Genomic DNA, 19,800 nt, shown 5'->3' with positions numbered 1-19,800 from the left:
CTCCATACGCAGCAAAAGAAATGAATTCAACATGATATTACCCAAAATGGTACAATTAGTACCATCATAACAAACTGCACCATTTCTCCTTCTCCTCGCCCTCTTCCTTTTCCATTTTGACTTCTTTATGCACTTGCTTTATAGAACATACATCATCATGGCAGGCACTTGGTAAATGTGTGTTTAAGTAAATGCACTATAACTCGAAGAGTCCATTGTAAAATTATGATCGACGTTTACTTTCCATTTTATCAATGTCTCTTGTTTTTACACATCCAGTAATAAATTCTCAAACCCTAAATATATTTGGACTGAAGCATTTAAACAACCCAACTGTAGGAATTCAGCATTTTGTCCTTAGGGGTAAGTATTTAATCTTCACTACCTAAACCAAACGAATGGGGTAGGTGCAGGTATTTCAGTGGGAGACAAGAAAACGTCACAGTGCTCCATGACAGGTAAGTATTCTCCTTCAAACTATCAATTCGGGATAAGTTCTTGTTCCTGCCAAAAGCAAGAGATATCATTAAAATGCAACATGAGATGCCAGATAGTATTTTGTGTGAGCCTTATTTCAGAAAGATTTTACTCATCAGCACCATGGAATGATTTTTTTCCCTAAAATATTGCATTTATATGTATCACTCACAAACTCCAAATACTTTTTAGATATGATCCTTTGTAGAGAAATTCAGGAAGAGAGTTTTTAAAAAATATGAATGTGCTCAAAATCCCCTATTCAGAAGGAAAGCCACTATATACAAAAGCAAATTACATATTTTGGAAGATCAAAACACATTTATAACCAAACAAAAGCAAAAACAAGCTAACTAGAATCCACCACTCCTTTCTCTCCAGTATCTCTGCTCTCAATCAGCCATGACATTTGGTGAGTCCTATGTGTCCGTACAAAGCAAATCTATTGCCTGCTCTCTGTAGCCACTGTCACTGTCTTGTATTCAATGGCTTATAGTACCTTTTTTTTTTTTTTTTGGTACTGGGGATTGAACTCAGGGGCACTAGACCACTGAGCCACATCCCCAGCCCTATTTTATATTTTATTTAGAGACAGGGTCTCACTGAGTTGTATAACGCCTCACTTTTTGCTGGGGCTGGCTTTGAACTTGCGATCCTCCTGCCTCAGCCTCCCAAACCACTGGGATTATCGACATGCACCACCACACCTGGCTCATATTACTTCTTTTTTTAAAAAATTTTTATTGTTGGTTGTTCAAAACATTACATAGTTCTTGACATATCATATTTCACACTTTGATTCAAGTGGGTTATGAACTCCCATTTTTACCCCATATACAGATTGCAGAATCACATCGGTTACACATCCACTGTTTTACATATTGCCATACTAGTGTCTGTTGTGTTCTGCTGCCTTTCCTATCCTCTACTATCCCCCCTCCCCTCCACTCCCCTCCCATCTTCTCTGTCTACCCCATCTGCTGTAATTCATTTCTCCCCCTTGTTTTTTTTTCCCTTTCCCTTCACTTCCTCTTGTATGTATTTTTGTATAACCATGAGGGTCTCCTTCCATTTCCATGCAATTTCCCTTCTCTCTCCCTTTCCCTCCCACCTCTCATACTTCTTGATGAGTTAATCTACAAACTCACTGCTTCCCTGGTCCCAAGCTAGATTCCCCTCCCTTTCCTTCCTCACTCCATTCCTCACATCGCTGAGAGTTTTAACATTCCAAAGATGCAAATCTAATCCACATCACACACATGTGTGCAAGCAACACTTAAAATATAAAATGACCTCCTGAGATCTGGATAAAATACTCAGTTCTTGCCTCTATGGATAGCAGCCTCATGACCTGACCCACTCCTGGCAAATTCTATCTTCATTTCCTGCTCTTCCTCACCTGAGGCCTGTCCTGGTGCATTCAGATGCTCCAGGCTTGTGTGGACTTTGTTCTGATTGGCACATGCTCCCCCTTTCCTCCCCTGCTGACTTTCTTATTCATCCTTCAAGAAATAGTTTCCATGACTCCCACAGCTCACACCTGATGCTCTGCCTGTGGCCACCCCAAACGCTTTGTATTCCTCTCCCTCCTCACACCTCTCTCACTGTGCTGTGCTTTCCTGCAGAACCAGGATGTGGCAAAGCTGAGCCCTGAGCCCAGGATGAGCTGGTTAGGAGCCAACTCCCACAGCCACTGAGCACACTGCTTAGGATCACAATGGGCACCCTATCAGCTCCCCACGCAATACCCAACATTTTGCTTTAAAGGAAAACAAACCTTAGGCATAAAATATGATTACAACAGCATTATGTATCTGAGGAGTCAAAACTTCCACTCTCAATTATTATCAAGAAGTTACTGAGGCTGAAGACCTATGTAAAGACAGGCACCGCAGTGGAGTCTTGCTAAGTATTTGTCAAATGAATAAATGACTAACATGAGCGGAGAAAGGTGAAACCCAAGAAGTCTCAGAAATTAAAAGAGGTAGGAATACTTAAACAGACTGAAGAAATAATACAGCCCAGATCTGTGAGGAATAATTGTATGAAATGAAATACATTCAGGAAATGTTAAAAAAAATCATGAAGAATTTTTTTTAGCATACTTAGCTAGTATTTCTTTCTTAGGTGTAATTCTCTGAATCATCAGTGCCAACTGAAAAATAACTAGAGTCCCAAAGCACGCAATTACAGGGTTCATTTAACGTGGAATATATTCAACCAGGGTAATTCTTGGGGATAAATTTTCTGACTATTCATGGTGAAATTAAAAATATAAAAGCTCATCTGCTATCCAATCTATTGATATTACTGGTCATTTATTGATTTTTTAAGGGAAATGAGAAGAAACACAGGTTACCAAATAAATAATAAATCAGAATGCATAGGAGTCCACACTTCAGTGTAGCGAATGCCTTTTACTGGAGCTACTTTTAAAGCATGTCTTCCTGTCTTCTCCATTCATTTGGGTCCCTGAGTGGCAGGGATTGGGATACATTTGTGATCTTACCCCAGTACCTTGACTAGAACAAGAAACTCCTACGTGGCTGTGTGGGAGACTGAGTGGGTGGAGAGATGGTTTCTTTACCCACCTCATTCCCTCTCCAAAATCTCTGACACAGTGTTTATAATCTGTACATCACACCAGAAGCTCACTGATAAGATCACCCCTGTAATGGAAACAGGGTAGACACCCAGGACTTAGCCCTGTTCACATCTCCTGATTTTAGAAGGATGGATGGTTCAGGAAATGGCTGCAGAACACAAACCAACAAACGGAACCCAACTCTCAGTTCAAACCACTCCACCAGGAACACTGCATTCAGTTCTGTGCATCAACTGCATCGTTTAACTTAAAAAAGGGATGCAATGTTTTCCACTCTAGCATTCGCCATGTGCTGAAGTATTTCACCTGGTATTTGGCCTGGCATATGAAATGTGTGATTAAATACATTTATTTTCAACAATATTTCATTAGTTCCAAGGGGGAGTGGGGCAGCTATCAAGCTATGAAGGGTGCTCTGTAAAGGAATTCCTTAAGTGCAGAGTCACAGGAGTCTACCTAAAAAAAAAAAATTACAAATTATGAACAAATTCATTTTAGAACAAGGTAATTAATTCCTTGGATAATCACTTTTCATTATATATTTTTTTAGCTTATGTAGTAAGTACCCAAGTAAAAAGATAGGGAGATAGGAAGGAAACCAGGAAGCAGCTTATACATATTGTTAAAGAAAATATTATTAAAAGGATAAACTCATTGCATTGTTTGCTAAAGCAGATCTTTAAAGGTGCAGTGTGTTACTTCTGAGTGGTGGGAAGGAGCTCTCAAGAGTCTTAGGCACAACTATAAAGAGCAGGGCTAAAAGCACAGAGTCCAATAGTCGAAGTGGGACACACAGAGGGCTCTGAAAAGCTCTGATAGTTTCCTGTTTTGGAAGGGGTTGGAATTAACGAGGAACATCACTCAGAGACTTATCAGATATCACACAGCAGCATGTCTGCTCTCCAACAGAAGGGGCTTAAGTAGTATTGGTTCTGGGTTAGCAATGGAAGCAGAGTTCTCATTCAAAATTGTTAATCTGAAGTGTTTCCTTTTTTCACTTTGATGTTCATTAAATATACATTGTTTTCCCTGATTAAGAAAACAAATGTCTTGAGCCACTCCAGTCTATTTTCTTGAAACGTTGGAATTTTTCTCAAAAAACATACAAAAAAGAAAAAAAACACTATTAGGTTTTTACAGAAAGGAAGATAGAAAACTCTAAGATGCCAGAAAGAAATCAAAATCAGTACCAAGAGAGGACTAATATGGCAGTGAGGAGGATCTTCCTATCAATAGTGACTCATGCCTTCTGCATGGCTGATGGTGACCTGCATCCACAGCAGCCATCAGAGGGCCCAGGATCAGCTCTGGAGAAGGACACACGTGGGGAAGATTGGTGTTGCTGCTGGGGCTACAGAGATGGCTGTTCATGCAACTGACAAGACCAATTGATGAGTGTGGGGGTTTCCTGGAGGGTGACAGCTGCGCTTCTGAGATCTGTCAAACGTGACAATCTCTCCCCACCACAGCTGATTCATGTTTGAACAAGTGATAGCACTGGAAGAGACACAGAACCATCTTTAAGTGTTATAAATTCTGGAGTGGAAACGGGAGGGGTGAAAGAAGTTCACACAACTCTGAAATTTATCCCTCCAAAAGAAATCTGAATTTTTTTTTTTTTTTGCAAGACAGAGGGAGACAATGACATTGAACAGTTCATGACACTGACATTTGTAAATGGCTTAAGACACTGCAATACTAGAGAACTACAAGAGTCCTAAGGGGAGCCAGGTACTACTACAAGCAGATACTGGCAACAGAGAGAATTGAAAAAAAAAAAAAATCAATGAACTGGTTCAAAATACAGGGATCTTTAAACAAGAGCATATCCATTGGATGAGGTACTATGAGCCCTTTAAAAAAAACAAACACAAAGACTATTTAGACACAAGAGAAATGCGCTGGAGAGGATGGGAAGACATGCTTGTGGTAAAAGACCGGGGGCAGGAACAGATGCTGAGTCAAGACTGACAGAAATAATATACGGCAAACATCTGTCCCAGTTCCCCCTATTTGAAGGACATTTTCCAAATATAAAATCAGACTAATTTTAAGGTGACTTCTAAAAAGTTATCCAAATAAAGATTATTGGTTTGTTTCGTTTAAGTTTTGTTTGGGGACTGGGGATAGAATGTATCACAGATAGAAGCAGGAAAAGATGTGTCCTCGGAGATTTATGGATTAGGAAGTAGGAAAGTGCCAGAGACGACTAACTGCAAGATCAACTTTTGGGGAGGGCCTGCGGGAAACACACAGAGCAAATCATACCACAACTGGAGCTTAGCAACATAAAGGAGAAAGTAATTTGAAAGGGATAAAATAATACTTGTGATAACAGCTCTGAGAATGTCGGTGATAAATAAAGAGATGATTTTAACAAAGAGCAATAAATTATCATCCTATGAATCGCCAAGACTGTTGGAAGGAGTATCTGAAATAGAATAATGTGCTCAAAGGAAATTACTTGCTTCACAGACATAAAACTGTTGTGAAATGATGGAAAGGCAGTTTGGGTATCATTGAGGTACACACCTCTAAGGGATGTCAGAACTCTTGGGTAGAAGCAGCTAGAATGCGCAGGTAAAGGGTAGAGAAGGCACAGGGCCATGGTGACATCCATGGCAACCAGCTAATGGATGAGCACACCGGGAATGATCCCAGCAAGGCCACGGAGGAGGGTCCCCAGAAGAAGCACTTTACCAATCCATCGCATTTCAATCCATAAAATCAACCTATCAGCTGAACTTGCAAAAATTTCTCCCAAATACCAAGAGAAAAGTCACTTCCTGTAGGCGATTGCAACAGGAGAAAATCTGCTATGGACTGAATGCTGTCCCCCATCACTACCACCACCAAATGCACATGTTGAAGCTCTAATCCCCAGTGTAAAGTATTTAGAAAGGGGACTTCTAAAGTGGTAACTATGGTTCAATAATGTGCTAAGGGTTGGGCCCTAATGGGACAGGACTGGCATCCAAGTAGGAAGAGGAGGAGACACCAGACACTCCACGTATCTCTCTCCCTCCTCTCTGTCCAGGTACACAGGAGAAAGGCCAGGTGGGGACACAGTGAGAAGGTGGCCCTCTGTAAGCCAGAGAGAGAGAACTCACCAGAAACCAACTCTGATGCTACTTCAATCTTGGACTTCCAACCTCCAGAACTGTGAAAAAATTGATTTCTATGCACCACTCAGCCAGCGGTATTTTGTCATGGCAGCTCTAGCCAACCAACACAGCAAACAAAGGTACGGTACGTGTCCCTGAGCACAGGGAGAAGAAGGGCTTTGACGGAGGGAAGAAAGAAAACCAGCTGAACACCTTGGTCAGGCATCGCAGGCCGAGTTGACTGTTCTCGCCACTTGGGCTGTTTCAAGTCCTATTCTAGAAGACATTGACTCAAAGAAGGGATGTAGAGGAAGTGAATGAATGGGGCTTGGGCACCAGAAAGCAAAAGAGTTGGTGGAGAAATTTTTACAGAGGAGAAAATTTTATTCTTAGCTCCCCTGAGCAAGTGGCTGTCACCTCACCCTGACTAAAATACAAGTGACGGGATCCTGAGACCAAAGAAAAGGCATCCTCCTAGAATTTCTCATGTCACAGAAAGACAAATATCACACATTCTCACATATATGTGAAAGGGAAAAAGTTGAGCTCACAGAAGTGGAGAATGAAATTGTGATTATCAGAGTTGTGAATGGGTAGGGTGGAGGGACAGAGGACAGTTAATGGGTTCAGGGATGAGTTGGACAGGAGGAATAATTCTAGTGTTCTCTAGCACAGTAGGATAACTACAGTTGACAACAACTGACACATTTCAAATTAAATAGTAGAAAGGATTGTGAGTGTTCCCAGCACAAAGAAGTGATGAATGTTTGAGGAAACAGACACATCAACTTCCCCGATCTGATCACTACGCATTGTATACATGTGTCGAAATGCCACGCTGTACCCCACAAATATGTAGGATTATTGTACATATGTTTTTAAAAATTATAATCACACCAAAGAGGGAACCCTGAGAATGGAAATATGTGTTTTAATACTCAGTGACATGATTTCAAAGGTTCCCCTAGAGAAGAGGGCAAATTCCACTTCCCAGAGCAAGGGGTTTGGAGTCACTAGCCTTGGGTCTGAGTTTCGGCTTTGTTATTCCTTGCTCAGTGCCTTTGGATGCACCTGCTAACTTTGTTTCCCAGTTTGTAAAAGAGTCAGAACAACATCTGCTGCAAAGGCTCCAGGATTGTGTGAGGAGGAAATGAAAAAAATGCACCCCGAACCACCTTTGAGTTCACAGGGCCCAATGCAACAGGAGTATCTGTCATTGTTAATGACAGCATACGTCAACATGTGTGGAAGGCTGCGCACTGTAAGATTCTGGCAATAAAAATCGCAAATGTGGACCACGAGGAGAAGGAAACGTGAGAGGAATCTAAAAAGAAATGATCGAGTTTTACAGGAAAATCGTTAAAAAGAGGCATGTGTGCAATTAAAAGAGGAAAAATAAAAGTTCAGAACTCATTCATGCCAGAAAAATTTGCTCAAGGCCACGAAAAGAAATGTCTTGCATATGTTTGTGGATAAGAGTGAGGAAGCTAGGTACACTCTCGATAAAGTTGGAGATGAAAAGACAGAGGAGAAAGGTCTCTTTTTTTCTACCCTCCACAAAGGAGAAAGGTTCTCAAATCAGAAATTGCAAAATAAACACAGAGGAGCTGAAAGCCAGTGTGGATGAAGAGTTGAATTCTTCTTCCCAGAACATCAAGTACTTTGTAGAACTATCCCAAATTGCAAGTCATGATCAGGAGGCTACAGAGATGGAGAGGCCTCAGGGTCGCTTGGGAGGGGTGGGCTGCTCTGCGTTTACTTTATGTTCATGGTGTGTGTTTTGTCTGCCTGTCCACTGAGAGTCCTCAATCTAAAACAATTTGATCTAGTGGCCTATTGAATTACTTTTGCTCTCAATAAAAAAGAGGAGAGGGGAGAGGGAGGAGCAGTGGGAATAGATTCATTAGAGAACAAGCCTCCTCCCTAAAAAACAGAATGAAGAACTCAACCTAACAAAATGAAAAGTAACAGAGGTAAACATAAATATAGTCAAATAAAAGGATAGCAAAAATAAATGGTCTCCTAAATAAAAAATGCATCTGTCCATCTCCTCAGATTTTGTTCGTTTCAACTAAAAATCAAAATACCAACCATCCACGGATGTATTTTTTTCCATATTTGCTGAAAATCCTCTCTATTCCAGGTATACTGTGCTAGGTGATACAGATGAGAGATTTTACAGTTTTGTAAAGAAGACTTTTTACATATAAAAATCCCTTTGGATACTCTGATTGGGGCAGGAATAGGTGAGCACTCAGGTGCTGTAGATTTCTGCTCCAGAACAATGGAGTCCAGGTGGTCGGCTCAGGTAAGGCTCCGTGGGGGAAAGAGGTGGGCTTGCTTTCACAAGTTCCAGGGGGACTTGTAGGGAGGTGACTGAGGACAACCCAGGCAAAGAGAGCAACAGACACAAAGGCCAAGAGATGGAGGCCAGAGGATGGGCGGGGGGTAGGATTGCAGGGGGGACACCAGGAATGTTTGAGAGAAAGCACAGAAAACAGACAAAAATAGAAAGATCCGTAAACACAGGTTAGCCAGACGTGGTTGCTATGCTAAGACATCCAAACTTGACATCAGAAAGCCTAACCACGAAACAGGGCCGCAAGGCAGGACTTGCCTTTTTAAAACAAAAATAAAAATCTTCAGACTGATTAAATTTATGAATGTATTAGGTCAGGCTTATCTAAAAATACATTAATATGTGCCGTGTTTTAGAATCCTGCGGGATGTGGAGTGAGGTGAACGGAATCGTAGGGAGTGGCGAGGTAGCAAGCAGGACAGCTGCCTGGCCAGCCGTAGGAGCCAAATCAACCCTGGCAATCGCTAATGTGACAGATGTCACAGCCAGATCGTCCTCATATCCAGGAAAATGAAAGAGGAAAATGATCACAGGAGGCTCGATTTTGCTAACTCAGAAAAACAGAGAACTTCCTGGCATCTTCTTCAGAGAACGTTTCAGCGATTAATGATGCTACATACATTGCCTTCATTCTAATCTACTTTATGTTGCAATTATATATGTATGTATACACTTTATATATATATATATGTGTGTGTGTGTGCGTATTTATATATGTGTGCGTGTGCGTATATACACACACACACACAAGGGAAGCACGTAACAAGGTTTCCAGAAATGGATATCGTCATTTACAGGGGAACCAGTAAAAAAACGAATTTAATCTCAGTTTTACATTTTACACAGAGCAAATTATTGTGGGCATACTTTTATTCTTAGCACCTAAAAGCCTACATCATTTTTTATTAGCTTACTTTTTCCATTCCTTTAATAGATACTGGTTTGGGTCATGAAAGTCTTTTATTTTTGTCATATTCCATTTTGTGATAAAGAATCCTACGAGTTTAAGAAACCCAATGTCATCTTCAGTATTTGCTCTTTTGCCTCCTTAACTGTATCCTAGTTCTTTCCCCAAATTGTCTCTGTGTTTTGTTTGTTTGGGGAAAGGCTGCACATCTTATGATACTTACTGGGTAGTGTTATGACGTTTTAGAGGCACATGAAGCTTTCTTAACAGGATTATAACACAGTCTATGTGCTAAAGTACAACAGTTAAAATAAAAACAGAAATCATACGCACTGTGGAACAGAGGCACCTAATTGAGCAGCTTTACAACCTTGCACAGAATTCCCTTACCACCAATTTAGATCGAATTGCTTTTATTTTAGCAATGTTCTTTTAATTAAGTCCTAAACATCTAAAACATGGCAAATGTAAATATGTATTATAAATCCTTAATTATGAGGATCACTAAGCACTCATGCCGCTTTCTGCCTTGGAGATAAGATTCTTTTTGTTTAAAATCATCAAAATTAAGAGATAAAAGTGCATGATGTGAAAAATGTTCAACTCTGTTTATGACGCCCTTCTCCGGGTACCAGTATCACTTTGCCACATTGCCCTGGAGAGTTGGATCATGTTTAAATTTCCCCAGTGGCTTTAAAGCCCAAATCTCTACTACCATTTTCTGCCTTCAATTATTAGGTCACAAAGACCAGTACTCAGGGACTGACCAGAAGGTGGGTTAAATTACACCAGAGATCCTGAGGTCTTCATATCAAACTCTAGAAAACAAAGAACTTTGAGATCACAAAATGGCAATATGATTTCTTGGGTTTTGGATGAATTTACACTGGATCTCAAAGGACAGTTTGTTCATTGTTAATCCTACACATTACTTTTTTGCTCTTGTCGTTAGGAGAGGGGTTGTGATATATATTTTCTTTTTACATTGTATGTATTTATGGGTACCATGTAAAGTTTCAATCACACGTGTATTCAGTGACATTCACATAGAGATAAACATATCTATCCTCATACTCTGTTGTAAAAGCTTACTAAGACAACTCTGGTATGGATGGTAAATAAGGAACAACCTTTTATATCCCAACACTACTCAGTTCAAAGTGTGAAACATAAGAGCACCATTTCCCCTTCCCCCTACCAACTCTCGCCCCCAAGAGCTTCTGGTGTATGTGTGAACACACACACAGGCACAACAACTCATTTCTCTTAAAGATCATTTTCAGTTTACTTCTTTCTTCTTCCTGGTCATCCACTGATCAACAGATTTTAAAAGACAAGTCTTGAAGATCCAATAAATATAGAAAATATACATTTAATATATGTTATATGTTTATATATACATATACATAAATATGCATATACATACATATATGCATAGTGTGTATATGCATATGTATGTGTGTTTATATGTGTGTATACATATATATATATATATATATATATATACATATATGCAATACTTTAAAGCAAAGCCATAAGCTTAAAACTTTAACCTTCTCAAATTCTTTAAGAATTCCTCCATTGGGTCTAGTAGATGACTGGTTCCTACTGACAAGAAAATATGGGTTCTCTGTTGTGGGCCAAGATATTTGAATGTCTATTCAAGGTCATCCAGGCAATTACCAACTCCAAAACTATGATCAATTTCTAGGAAAATTTATCAACATCCTTATTCAAAGATATTATGGTTTGGATGTGAGATGTCCCCCAAAAGTTCATGTGGGAGGCAATGCAAGAAGGTTTAGAGGAGAAATGATGGGGTTATGGGAACCTTAACCCAGTCAGTGAATTAATCCCCTGATGGGATTAACTGGCTGGTGACTGAAGGTGAAGGTGGGTAGGGTATGGCTGGAGGAGGTGGGTTCCTGGGGTCATGCCTTTGGGGTATACATTTTGTATCTGGCCTGTGGAATCTCTCTGCTTTCTGATCATCATGTGAGCCACTTCCCTCCACCATACTTCTCTGCCTTGATGTTCAGCCTCTCTCATCAAGCCCTGAGGAATGGAGCCAGCCGTCTATGGACTCAGACTTCTGAAACTGTGAACCTCCAAATAAAGTTTTCCTCCTTAAAATTGTTCTTGTCAGGTCTTATAGTCACAGCAGTGAAAAAGCTGACTAAACAAAGAACATTTTTTAAAAAAAATCTCTGTAGGTTATACTTGCATAGTAAGTCAAATAATAAAATGACAGGTTATAGTTTGTCTGAAAAATCATACAATAAATGTGATTTAGGAAAACAAGTGAATTTATATATTTAAATACTACTTCTAAACTAATAGCAGCCTATGACCCCATTTGTATATGTACCATAATTGCCAGTAGGAAAGAAATGGTTACAGAAACAAATATGTCTTTTACGATTTAGAAGCACGTAATACCTTATTCCAGAGCCCTGCTAAGTAATGAGAGGTACTTAATAAAAAAAAAAAGTAATTAGAGCTATAGCTATGATACATATCATACCATTTTTCCTTTGTGATTTAAAAACCTTAGAGATAAATTTCATCACTACTCTATTAAATACTTATGGCATTAAAAAATTTTATAGTTACTAATTTTGAACTACTTAAAATGTCAAACGTCTTCAGGCTTCACTCACTTTTCCAATGATTACATTGGAATGACTCATTAACTGTAACATAAACAGGCTCATTTTTACCTCCTGTTATGCTATTTCTCCAATTTTATTACCAAAGTACCACTTTTTCCATGAACCATGACAAAAATGCATTGAAAGTGGGGGAAACATGATATACATATCTTCCTTTTCCAAATACCACAATGGGTGGTAACTTGTAACGGAGTTTGCATGCATATCCTTTATCATTACGTGATTTTACAGTGTCAGGTACCATGCATGTGAATACCTTGATAAAAGAATTTGGAGCGAAAACTTTGTCCTTCAAAAGTCAATTGGGAAATATGTACTGCATCTTTCCTAGTGCAATAACATATCAGAAATGGTCTTAACCTGCACAGAGCCACCAGCCCCTATACTGATGAGCACCTCACAGAGACTAAAATCTTAAGTTCAGAACAAGGAAGGCCGGTTCCAAAAGTCAAGTGCACATAAACATATATATGTGGGCATGTGGGCATGCATTCATACTTAGCTGATACACATAGTCAATGACATTCTTAGAATTCACTGAAGCAATTTGAATGTTGAAATCTGACATCAAAGTTTCTTCCCCAAACTATTAAGAAACCAATCCAACAAATGACAGCATCTGCCTTATTCAGAAATTCAATTTATTGTAACTTAGAGCCACAGGTAAACTATTACTTCTCAAGAAATTTAAATCTTTAAAAAAAAAAAAAAAACCTCAAAATCTACTTAATACAATGTTCATCTTAAGTGTAAATTATATCATTTCAGAATATTCAGTTTACTGGGGAGTTCATTCTTCCTTGGAGAAAATTCTCAGTAATCACATCATCTCTTAACGTCCCATAATTTTTATCTACATGTAGTTTGAGGCATTTCTGAGATTTTTCTTTTTAAAGCAAGAAAAATGCAATGAATCTTCGAGTTTGATGTTACAATCCAAGATTTGTTCTTAAAAATCTGTTTGCTAGAGTATTTCTAAAGGTTTCTAACTGACATATCCATTAAAACAGTCACTCAAGTATTCCAAGTTCCCTCAACCACCAGCAACAATGCAAACACAGCTCATTTCACTTTGTAAATGTGGTTAATTCAGGAAACTCCTATTTTAACCATAAATTCTGTGATGGGTCAGCCCTTCTCTATCAGATTAGTTTATCTGAAAACTAGCTATGGTATGAACTAGCTGAGGTATGAACTAGCTATGGTTCCAGATAAATACTAAGCAAGTTAATAAGAATGAAAACAACAACAAGTAAACCATAAGCAATCACTGTAATTCTAGGCCATTGGGAAATATCAGATCAAAGTATGCATTATTTAATATTTCATCAGACATGTTCTTCTACTAATATAAATACCTGAGGTTTATGTAACAATGTTGGATACATTTCTCTTGTTCTTCCTACTGTTTTCAGAGGCTAAACCATTAAGTAAACTTTCAATCAGTAAGGAGGAAAGGGAAAGGTGTTTAAAAGGTTGGTGAAGGATTTCTTAGATAACTTAGGACTAATTGGCAAACTAAAGGTCAGGTGATTCATTAGTTGACAATAGTAAGGGCCCAATATTGATTAATCTGAAGTAAAAGAGATTTGAATTCTAAACATAGTATCAAATTGAGAAAAATAGGTATTTGTAAAGCCAGACTGATATTCTAAGGTGAAAACAAGTTCAAAGTCATGCAGTGCCAATGTCACTATCCCTGATTCTCTGTTCACAGATGATCGTGAATTACATCATGATTCTTATTGACACCCAGACTAAGTAACATTTTAAGATGTTCCTTGAGGCTGTCGTAGGTTTTTGTTTGTTTTTTTTTTTTAATTTGGAGATTGGTCTTTTTATGACACATAGAATTCTTCATTTGGAGCTGAACCATTGAACCATTATTATAAAAAATAAACTTTTGACAAATGGCTATTTGTTTTGAAAAGAATGCTAAAATGATATTTCAGTGAGTTCTCTAACCTATCACATTTCAACTTACTTTAAAAAACAGTCATAGTGTAAAATAAATAAAATGAACTCAGTGATCAGGTTTTAGATATCAAAAATAAATACACAAATCTCCAATTTAAAAAACAATAAATAAATAGAAGGAATACCAGTAAAGTAGAGAAAAGAGAATAGGGGTTGGGGGGAGTAGAAATTCTGAGGTCTGAAATGGAGCCAATTACATTCCACACATGTATTAGTATGTCAAGATGAATCCATTGTTATGTATAACTACAGTGTATTGATAAAAACATTTTAAAAAGTAAGTACAACTCCAAATGGATAAGATATTTACATACAAATTAATTATACTAGCATGAGAAGGTGAAAGGCACTTCCTTAATTATCGTGAATTCTCAGTGGGTAGTGCTTAAATGAAAATCTATTTTTAAATTTGCTCTAGAAATCTTGCCAATTTCAGTGTTTTTAGGAAGCCACTGCTTTAAAAAGCATAGAAGCACAAACACCCTTCAAACATAAGCATTTCCCTCATAGAATTACTTGATTCAAGATGTTAAATTCCTGATTAATCTGAAGTGGAATATTTTATACTCATGAAAATGTAAAGTTACAGCAGAGTTTTTATTCTAAATATCTAAGAGGCAAATAGTTATATACTATTTTAAACATCCTAGACTATAGGAATACTTAAAATGCCCCATGATCAACCAAAACTGCTGAAATTTTACAAACAAATATAAATAACGCATACTCATTGAAATAACAAGATTTTGGGCCAATCAAATATTTAAGAAGAAACATGAGAAAAATATTAGCTTGAAGGTTTCTTCTATTATAACTCCTAGAAATATTACCTTCAGTACCACAACTCTATGGTGGGGGGGGGGGCATTTTGAACTAAATGACTGACTAAATGCTAAATGTTATTTTAGTATAATTTATACACTATCTCTGTCTTGTCATTATATTACATTGTATAATATTTCCATCAGAAGTCAATGAACATTTTCTATAAAGGATCAGATAGTAAAGAATATCATGTAGGTACTTAGAGACCATGAGTAAAATAATTTTAACAAAAATTTTATTTATAAAATTCAAAATATAATATTCCAGTACAAATTTTTCTCATACACTCCTACAAATAAGACAGGTGACTAAAATTTGAATTTCACATAATTATTTTGTACCATGAACAATTCTCCTTTTGTTTTGTTTTCAGCTAAAAATGTGAAAACCATTCTTAGTTCATAGACCATAGAAAAACAGGCAGCAGAACAGATTTGGTTCATGGGCCATAATTTACCCACTTCTGAGCCTAATACTTGATGTAATACAATTCTAATAATTTGCTTTCACAGAAGAAGTCAATTTAATCTGGATATATATATATATATATATATATATATATATATATATATTACCTCCAATAGAGAAATTGTATATATATGATATAAATCCAAAGACTAATTTCAGAAGATAACCATAACGACTATTACTTTAAGCACTAGGTACCACTCACAGGAAGTCATGTTTGATCCCTATGTTAATTTATGAGCTATGTTACCCTAGAGTCAAAGGTTGCCTTTGTCAAACATGATTTGAGTGGTGCAGTAAATGCAGAGAGTACAACATGTGGATGAAAATAAATCACCACTGCTATTAGAGAAATTAGTCACGGTGCACACTAGTCATTTCCACCCAAAGTTAGCCATTTAGGCAGTGCATCATAGAATTATATTTTATCCATATTTCATTATTGTTTTCTAGCTATTTTGGGCCATAGAGATGAATTTGGGGGAGAGGAAGAAAGAGAAAGTTTCAAAGTTGAGTTTTAGCAATTTGAGGATCTGTCCAAAACACCCACAAAAGTGGCCATCTACTCAGGTGATTACTTTTATCAATTACTGATTTTACCACAATTTTAATGTTTCCTTCTGGTAAATATCAACTCTATCCTTTATTTCTATTAGAAAAAAAGAACACAATGAGAAGCTAACTTCTAATTAAGTCATTGGTCAGCTCCTTGGTAAGCATCAGTTCTTCTCAAGTAAGGCACAGTAAGTATGTATGTCTGAGGCCAAAGAGCCGCCATTACTTGATCTACAAGGTAAAACTAAAGCAGGACTCCTATTAGCCAAACTACTTACACCTGCCCTTTCTCTTATAGCGAGCAGACTCTTCCTCCAACATAGTCTTACTATTCAGAGATGGCAGCTCCTTCAGACCAAGTACAAAATAAAGAGATGGCTTCTCTTTTTTAGTGTGTGTCTCTTAGTAGGAAGTGAAGAAAACAAGAGTCAGTGTAACTTCTCACAGATCAAGTCTATCTACCAGGATCTGTCTCTACCTTTTCATGAAAGGGACATCTCATATAATAACAAACTCACCTCAACAAGAACAAAGAGAAAAATCTAGGGGCTCTTTCACTACTTTTGAAATAAATGTCCAGTGGGGCACCAGTAGGCAAAGAATGTGATCCATTCACTATGTCTCATCCTTATCAGTACTTATCAGGGCCCCCCCAAAGTGTACAAGCACATGGGTCTAAGTTTATACATATTTAGATTCACACATAAGCACAAGTGCTTACTAGTGCATGCGTGTATTTATATAGAATATTTCTAATAGAAACATCAATTAATATTCCAAATTAAAGTACACCTTATCCTATGTCTACAGAGTCCCCTGTGAAAGCATTCATATTGGACCAACAACTAGCAACTCAGTGGATGACAAAGGTCTTTGTATTTGTCCAAGAGACAGACTTTTAATTCTTTTATTCACATTCAGTTCTGACTTTAATATTAGTAATCACGATGGATTCATTTTTTACTAATATGTGGTCTGGTCCAGAAGAGTTACTAGAGCTATTAGAACATTTTGAAACACATGCTAGTTGATGGTTGCTCATTCTTTTGCAAACTTCCAATTTGCTTGTGAAGATATAGACCTGTTCTTCCAAAAAGGATAGAACGCATGGTCTACTTTCCACTATGACCTGCCAACAACGGACCTGCTTCTTCCACAAAGTGAATCCTTCCTAAATACTGAGGAATAAAATTAAAATTAGGAAATGAAATATTTCCTTTTATCTACAGCTGCAAATCACATTGCCCAAATGGTGACAAGAAATTACAAAATGCAACGTAAATTACATGAAGGCAATTAATGACATTTTTGACACTTGAAGAACAGTCAACTCTTGACAGATGTGCCAACCAAGAACTCCAACTTTATCATTTGAAAGTTCCTGGGAATTTAAAACGTATAGGTTCTCTGAGTTCAACCAGTGTTAAGGAGAGCATTACAAGACTTCCTGAAGAAACCGAGGCTGAATGAATACAGAATCAGGATTGAGATTTTAAGTGTCAACAAGAGGCCCAGCCAGAGCTGAGCAGACTGGAATACTGAGCTCTCAGATCTCAGCATCTCACCTTTTCTTTACTGAGAAGATACATTACAAAAGAAAGCTCTTCCATGTTGATAGGCTCCTTACACTTTCATACAACTAGCAACCCAATTAAACCTCTTAATATACCCCAAACCCAACCAGAGGCAGCATGTTGGAAACACACGCTGTGTTAGGCCAGTGTTAAGCTCTGCTTGTCTTGAGGGACTGATCCTTGCACTGATGTGCTGCACATTGTAAGAGTGACCTCTAGTGCTTCCTTTTTGGTTGAACTTCAGCAGTTGCAAGATGAATTACTGATGCCTTTTCTACAAAACTTCCCTCATGTGTGGGTGTCTGTATTGTCCGTTGGTTGGCTGCAACATTGTCAACAGCTTGTACCCCCTTGCAGGATTCCAAGATTTTGATGAGGGAAAGTGATGCAAATTTTCTTGACTTCGTGGGATTCCCACACACCCAATTTAAAACTGAATCTGAAACACAGAGCAGCACCTGGAGTGAAGTTTTCTCCTTAGAGAGGGATAGATGCACCCTGAGGTTATATGAATTCCTAGTGATGGGATCACAGTCACCATGCAGCCTGGGATAGACATTTGGCTAGGGATGGTGAGTTTGTAATGTTTTTCTCACATGAGAGCCCTTGAGTGAAGTCAGATGACATCCCTCCCACACCAAATGTCTGCTTGCTGGCTTCAGTCCCCCAACCCTATGCTGGTGGTGGCACAGCAGCAGCATAAATTCCTGAAGAGGCCTCATAGCCCTTTCTTGAAAAGCAAATGAGCAAATGGGATTTTCCTTTAAAATGCAAGAAATAAAAAGTTGAATTTCTTGAGCTTGCTTTTCACTCGTTGTGAAAGGGGAATTTCTCCCCTTTAGAGAACCAAATACAACTTTTAAAACTTTTTTTAAATCTCTAATAACAAATGGATGAAGGGAGTCTGCCAAATTATTTGGGGTGATATTTTAAATTAGAAACAAGATCCTCACAAATCTTCCCTGAATCCATCAACTCAAAATCAGAAATATTCAATCACGAATTCATGAAGCAGAAAAGCCAACCAGTAAAGAACACACTTTTGAAAAGAGATCACCTGAATGCTTTTTTTCTTTCAGTCAAATGCGGGGATCAGCCCTCTCTCAGGAGAGCTCCAAGTCTCCTTGTCTAAGGAGCCAGGACACAGCTCTTATACTGAGGTTTGCCTCCACCAGTTCTGCCTGCTCCCAAAGTCTGCAGTACATTTTCGGTTATTAGCCTGCATCATTTTAAAGATGCAGCCAGCTAGCTACTCCTCTGCCAAATCGCAAACTTCAGAAACCTAAGCTAATGCAGCATAATGCAAAGTCTGCTGGTTGTTTCCACGTTAGACATAATTCCAATAAAATTCAGTAATCCTCAAAGGAAGAAATGAAGACACTTGCAGGCGATTCCCTGGTTAAGATGCTAATTTAATGTTTTACTAGAACTTGAGCATTCTCAATGAATATTCAAAGACAAGAGAGTAGGATCCCACTCGTAGACAAAAAAAAGAGAGCTCACACTTTGCCTATGCTGACCAGATCAAAAGGAAAGAGGAGCATCAACCCCGGTCCTAGTTGCAGGATTTTTAAATGATGCTTCATCATTGAGAGCAATAGGCTCCGCAGCCATCTCAGCAGCAAATAACAGTCATAAAAACAATCGAATCAAAGTTTTGCAGGGAGCCCCCCTGCAAGTTTTAAATCATTGGCTGTATACTTACAGGAATTCCCAGCTTCCGCTCTGCTCCAATTGTGAGTAGATAACAGGAAAAGCATCTTGAGGAAGGCTCCAGCGACAGACCCCATGTTCCTATTTACGGAGCTCCCCCAAAAGATCCTGAGTGGCTCTACCAGAGCTTGAGTCGGGTTCTCAGTCCCTCTCCCAGCTCCGACTGGATCTTCAGTATCTCCAGGTCTGCTCTCTGTCTCTCCCTCTCTCTCCTCCCTCCTTCCCCGCCTATCTCCCTCCCTCCCTCCTTCCTGCTCTCTCTCTCTCTCTCTCTCTCTCTCTCTCTCTCTCTCTCTCTCTCTCTCTCTGCCTGCCCCCCTCCCTCACACACACAGCCCTGACTCCTCACTGAAAAGCACCCAGTATCTTTTCTAACAAGCATCCACACCGACGAGGCCACGCCCACTCCTGGCAGCAGTGGTCCCTGAAATTGGCAGCCGCGTCCTTCCTCCCATCCCTCCTCCGAACGCAGCAGCGAGCAGCAGCAGCGCGCTCAGAGCTCAGCCACGAGCTGCAGGTCATCAAAGCTGGACCCCGAGGCCTCCTGCTCTGGGCCTCCTCGGG

General features: G+C 38.8%; 1 protein-coding gene across 1 annotated transcript in view; it reads right to left on the bottom strand.

The window, feature by feature from the left end:
- Cntnap4 (contactin associated protein family member 4) overlaps nt 1-19,446 on the bottom strand; it is a 248,507-nt gene extending 229,061 nt beyond the window's left edge. The window contains exon 1 of the mRNA XM_046434879.2: nt 19,229-19,446. Coding sequence (XP_046290835.1) covers nt 19,229-19,313 — 85 coding nt within the window. The 5' untranslated portion in view covers nt 19,314-19,446. The remainder of the gene's footprint in view (nt 1-19,228) is intronic.
- Between the last annotated feature and the right edge of the window lie 354 nt (nt 19,447-19,800).

The sequence above is a fragment of the Marmota monax genome, unplaced genomic scaffold (assembly GCF_021218885.2).
Source record: "Marmota monax isolate L192 unplaced genomic scaffold, Marmota_monax_Labrador192_F-V1.1 WCK01_AAM20220418_F8-fsc00024, whole genome shotgun sequence".
Taxonomy (NCBI): domain Eukaryota; kingdom Metazoa; phylum Chordata; class Mammalia; order Rodentia; family Sciuridae; genus Marmota; species Marmota monax.
The sequence above is the reverse complement of the archived record's forward strand: the minus strand, read 5'-3'. Positions and strand labels throughout refer to the sequence as shown.